Source organism: Urocitellus parryii, chromosome 8 (genome assembly GCF_045843805.1).
Source record: "Urocitellus parryii isolate mUroPar1 chromosome 8, mUroPar1.hap1, whole genome shotgun sequence".
Taxonomy (NCBI): Eukaryota; Metazoa; Chordata; class Mammalia; order Rodentia; family Sciuridae; genus Urocitellus; species Urocitellus parryii.
Genome location: NC_135538.1, coordinates 122,779,967 through 122,785,031, shown reverse-complemented (window position 1 = coordinate 122,785,031; position 5,065 = coordinate 122,779,967). Strand labels below are relative to the sequence as shown.

At 47.8% G+C, this 5,065-nt stretch overlaps 1 protein-coding gene across 1 annotated transcript; it reads left to right on the top strand.

The window, feature by feature from the left end:
- Positions 1 to 1,818: 1,818 nt before the first annotated feature.
- On the top strand, positions 1,819 to 4,663 carry LOC144249030 (saoe class I histocompatibility antigen, A alpha chain-like). The gene is made up of 7 exons (XM_077801678.1): positions 1,819 to 1,891; positions 2,158 to 2,427; positions 2,657 to 2,932; positions 3,520 to 3,795; positions 3,924 to 4,040; positions 4,451 to 4,483; positions 4,620 to 4,663. Exons 1-7 carry the CDS (start codon positions 1,819 to 1,821, stop codon positions 4,661 to 4,663), a joined length of 1,089 nt encoding a protein of 362 aa, XP_077657804.1.
- Positions 4,664 to 5,065: the final 402 nt, after the last annotated feature.

Sequence of the window (5,065 nt, the reverse complement as noted above, 5' to 3'; positions counted from 1 at the left end):
CATGCCTGTAATCACAGCTACTCTGGAGGCTGAAGTGGGAGGATTCCAAGTTTGTGCCCATCCTGGGAAAGTTAGCAAGACCCTGTATCAAAATAAAAGGAAAAGGACTGGGGATATAAATCAGTGGTAGGGTGCCCCTGGGTGCAATACATTGTACCACCAAAATAAATAAATATACATTATTCTTCAATAATATCTTTAGATTTAGAAAAAGGTAAAGGTAACATAGAGTGCCTAGATTACATACTGCTTCCCCAACTGTTAACATCTTACTTATGACCATGTATATACATCACACTATTAAAGCAATATTGATAAATTATTACTCAGCAGCGTGTTTTATTTGGATTTCATTAGCTTTATTTTTTAGTTATAGTTGGATATAATATCTTTCTTTCTTTATTTTTATGTGGTGCTAGGTAGCAAACCCAGGGCCTTACATGAGTGCTCTACCGCTGAGCCACAACTCCAGCCCCTCATTAGTATTTTTTTAATGACCCTTTTCTGTTACTGGATGTCATCCAGGATACTTCACTGCATTTAGTTTCAATCATGTCTCCTTAAGACTCCTCTGGCATGACACTTACTCAGATTTTATTTTCTTTGAATGTCCTTCATATTTTTTAGGAGTGCTGCTCAGGAATATTGCAGAATGATGCTTGATTTAACTTTCGTTGGCTGGGGCTGTGGGTTTGGGGAGACCACAGAGACGAAATGCCACTCAACACAGCATATGAACTGTAAATGCTGAGAAAATTTCTCGAAATTTTTAAAATCGTTCCTTACTCTCAATTTTTCTGGAATTCATATTGTTCAGTTGTTGAAAATCTTTTATTGGTAGTCTGTGCTCTTATAGTTCTTCTGTCTTCCTTACAATTACTTTTCCAATTATACCACTTCTTTTCTTTTCTTTTAGAGAGAGAGAGAGAGAGAGAGAGAGAGAGAGAGAGAGAGAGAGAACAGTATGTGACTACATGCAAGACACATCCACACACTTAAATGCAACAGAGTATAAACTATTCAATGATAATGCTTTAGGGTCCATATGGCAAAAAATCTTTAAGAAGCTAACACTTGTGTCATTTGAAGTGTAGTATCAAAAATGAATAGCCACAGTTATTGAAAACATTAATAAAAAACATTCCTCCTACATATTTCTGTGAGGTCACATTTTTTGTTTCAACCAAAATCACAGATTAAATGCATTCTCTAAAGACAAATTAAAAAAAAAAAAACCTTTTAAACTTGTAAAAAGTAAAATGATCCAGTCTCTTGATTAAATCTTTTGATTTTTGGAAAGTTATTTCTCTTTGAAAGTATTGTTTCTGTTAACATGAAATTAGTTATTAATACTCAGAAGGAATAAAATAACTTTAAAATGGAATTAATTTCTAACAAGGCCAATATTGACAGACATAATCCACGGAAACATGATTACTTCTGGAGTGTACCGCTACTTTCTACAACATGTAAATTCTTGAAGCCAAAACGTTTGAGAACTGCTGATTTACATCCCAAGACAGGTATTAAGGGATGGTGTGATTAAAAAAAAAAAAAGTACAAAGGAGTGTTCAGGGCAAAGTACCAGCCATGGCCATGAGTCTAGAAATGCATCTGGGGTGTGGACACACTGGGGATTCACTTCTCCCTCTTGGAACTTGGGTCAGGTAGTTCTGCCTGGATGCTCCTGACGTGACCCCAGTTCTTACTCCCATTGCATGTCCTGCTTCTAGAGAAGCCAATCAGTGTCACCGCGGTTCGGGTTTTAATGTCCCCTCCCACCAACCCTCGGGGACTCAGAATCTCCACAGGTGTAGGATGAGGGTGACGGCGCCCAAAACGCTGCTCCTGCTGCTCTTCGGAGCCCTGGCCCTGACAGAGACTTCAGCGGGTGAGTGTGGGGTAGGAAGGGAAACTGACTCTGCCCGGGAGGAGCAAGGGGACTGTCCGGTGAGCGCGCAGGACCTGGGGAAGCCGGCCCAAGACTCTCCCCAGGTGGGGCGGCTCTTCCAGACCCTCCACTCCTGCCCTCCCATGTCCCACCGCCCCCTTTGCTTATCTCATCCCCGCTCCTCTCCTCCTGGAGTCGTCAACTTGGGACCTGGGTCCGCCTCCTGGAGGAGAGTCGTAGGGGTCTCAGCCACTCCCGCCCCCCAGGCTCCCACTCCATGAGGTATTTTGAAACCTCGGTGTCCCGGCCGGACCGCGGGGAGCCCCGGTACTTGGAGGTGGGCTACGTTGACGACTCGCAGTTCGTGCGCTTCGACAGCGACGCCGCGACCGCGAGGATGGAGCCGCGGGCGCCGTGGATAAAACAGGAGGGGCCGGAGTATTGGGAGGAGGAAACCCAGAGAGCCCAGAGCTACGCGCAGAGCTACCAAGTGAACCTGATCACCCTGCTAGCCTACTACAACCAGAGCAAGGGTGGTGAGTGACCCCAGGCCCGTGTAGGAGGTCGCTATCCCTGAGGCCCCTCACGAAGAACCCGAGCCTTCAGGGAGTCCCAAGCCTATAATCACCCCAAGGCTGAGGGACCCGCAGAGACCCTCGACCCAGAAAACGTCCCCGGGACTGTAACCTGGTTTTTACCGGTTTAGGGAAAACAACTCGCAGGGTGGGCGGGGCTGCGACGCTGCTGACCACAGGGCCTGGACAGGCTCTCACACCATCCAGAGGATGTATGGCTGTGACATGGGGACAGACGGGCGCCTCCTCCGCGGGTTCAGTCAGACAGCCTATGATGGCTCTGATTACATCGCCCTGAACGAGGACCTGCACTCCTGGACCGCAGCGGACATGGCGGCTCAGATCACCAAGAGGAAGTGGGAGGCCGCCGGTTTTGCGGAGAGTTTCAGGGCCTACCTGGAGGGCACCTGTGTGGAGTGGCTCGCCAGATACCTGGAGAACGGGAAGGAGACGCTGCAGCGCGCAGGTATGAGGGGCTTCAGGACACCTGCCTGATCCCCTGTAGGTCCCTCCTAAAGCTTCCTCAAAGGAGGGGAGGAGAGCTGTGTCCACACTAGGACCCCTCCTGCTCCTTGTCCAGGGGGGAGTGAGTGGGCCTGGATCCCCAGGTGCTGCACTAGAGAGGAACTGAGGCCGCTGTCTCTCAGGACAGGTATGGATCCAGTCTCTCCCTGGCTGGTAGGAAAGACAATAACTGACCACACGGCCTTGGCAGCAGCCTTGACATCACCAGGGGACTTTCTATTAGGTTTTTGTCTCAACTCAGCCTAGTGTCTTTGGAGGTCTCCAGCTTTTCCACATCTCTCAGGCTCCACTCAGACCAAAACCTAAAGTGCTGCTCAGACACCTTTTACACTGGGTTTTCTCAATCCATTCTAGAACTTTCTGAGGTATAGGAGATTATGCCAGAAGCCTGAGTCCAGCCTTCTGTTTTGTGCTCCCTCCACCAATCCAATCCTGTTGTGCATTCTCTGGATGGACATGTGAATGCTGCTTCAGTGGCCCATGAGAGGTAATGCAAAAATGTCTCAATTTCTATATTCTCCCTCTCAGATCCCCCAAAGACACATGTAACCCACCACTCTATCCCTGAAGGAGATGTCACTTTGAGGTGCTGGGCCCTGGGATTCTACCCTAAGGAGATCACCCTGAGCTGGCAACGAGATGGGGAGGACCAGACACAGGACATGGAGCTTGTGGAGACCAGGCCTTCAGGGGATGGAAACTTCCAGAAATGGGCAGCTGTGGTGGTACCTGCTGGAGAGGAGCAGAGATACACATGTCATGTGCATCATGAGGGGCTGCCTGATCCCCTCATCTTGAGATGGGGTAAGGAGGGGATGAGGGCACAGAGCCTGTTGTCAGAAAAGCAGGAGACTTTCTGGATACTCTCAGCAGGGTATGGATTGAAAGCCTGGGGATCAGGGCCCCTCACCTGACTTCTCTTCTCCTCCCAGAGCCACCCTCTCAGCCCACCATCCCCATCATGGGAATTGTTGCTGGTGTGGTTCTCCTTGGAGCTGTTCTTACTGGAGCTCTGGTTGCTTTTGTCTTGTGGAAGAAGAAGAACACAGGTAGGAAAAGTGCAGTGTCTGAATTTTTGTCCCACTGGTGGTTTTAAGTACCTGTGGAAGTGTGCCCTGCCTTGTTAATGGGAAGTGATATCTACACAAACATGTTTACCCAGCCTGGACTATGTTTGCTCTTTGTAAAGCACATAGAAACTACAGGACAATTTTATCCTTTTGATGTTTGTGGTGATTGGGACCTGATTCCCACCATTTTGAGGCCAGTGGGGAATTTCCCTGCTGAAGATAGACCTCCAGGAGAGAAATTGGCTCTACTCCTATCCATGTCCTTTCTTTTTATCTCCTGATCCTTCCTGGCATCACAGTTCTGGAAACTTCCACAAAGTCCAGAACTAGGGGGTTCCTCTGAGACCTGCTTCCAATCTGCTCTCTCACAGGGTGCTTTCATTCCACAGGTGTAAAAAAAGGGAACTATGCACCTACTGCCTGTAAGTATGAAGAACAGTGATCCCTGAAACCCTTGGAATAGTGTAGTGAGGAGCAATGGGAGAGCTGATCCATCCCATAATTCCTCCATTATCCACATCTCCTGTGGACTCTAAGTTCTGCTTTTGTTCTGCCCAGATAATGACAGTGCCCAGGGCTCTGATGTGTCTCTCAGTGCTTGAAAAGGTGAGATCCTGGAGGGCCTGAAGAAGGAGAGGGTTTGGGGCATGGGGAGACTCCTGGGTTACAAGGACTGTCTGCATTTAGAAATTTTGAGTGTGGGATAGATTGTTCAGAGTGTCTGCATTACAATAACTCATCTGAAATTTGTTCATAATACTTTGTTTTACAGTGTGAGATAGCTGTCTTCTATGGGACTAAGCAATACAGGTTTTGTTTTGTTTTCTTCCAGTTCCCTACTGGGAATTCAAGGAGTCTTGACTTCTCTTTGTGCAACTGGCATCTAACTATGTCTAATGTCTGAGCTCCTATCAGCATAATGTGAGGAAATGGAGAGAAGAGCCCATCCTGGAGCACTGAGACCCCTCCCTACACTTTCCTGTTCTCTTCTTCATTCAGCTTTC

What these genes read in the sequence shown, in the direction of transcription:
- LOC144249030 (XM_077801678.1), top strand. Translation starts at nt 1,819, where the DNA reads ATGAGGGTGACGGCGCCCAAAACGCTGCTCCTGCTGCTCTTCGGAGCC. An exon ending in CCTGACAGAGACTTCAGCGG is followed by an intron (nt 1,892 to 2,157) that starts GTGAGTGTGGGG and finishes CCCGCCCCCCAG; the next exon opens with GCTCCCACTCCATGAGGTAT. An exon ending in TCCCCTCATCTTGAGATGGG is followed by an intron (nt 3,796 to 3,923) that starts GTAAGGAGGGGA and finishes TTCTCCTCCCAG; the next exon opens with AGCCACCCTCTCAGCCCACC.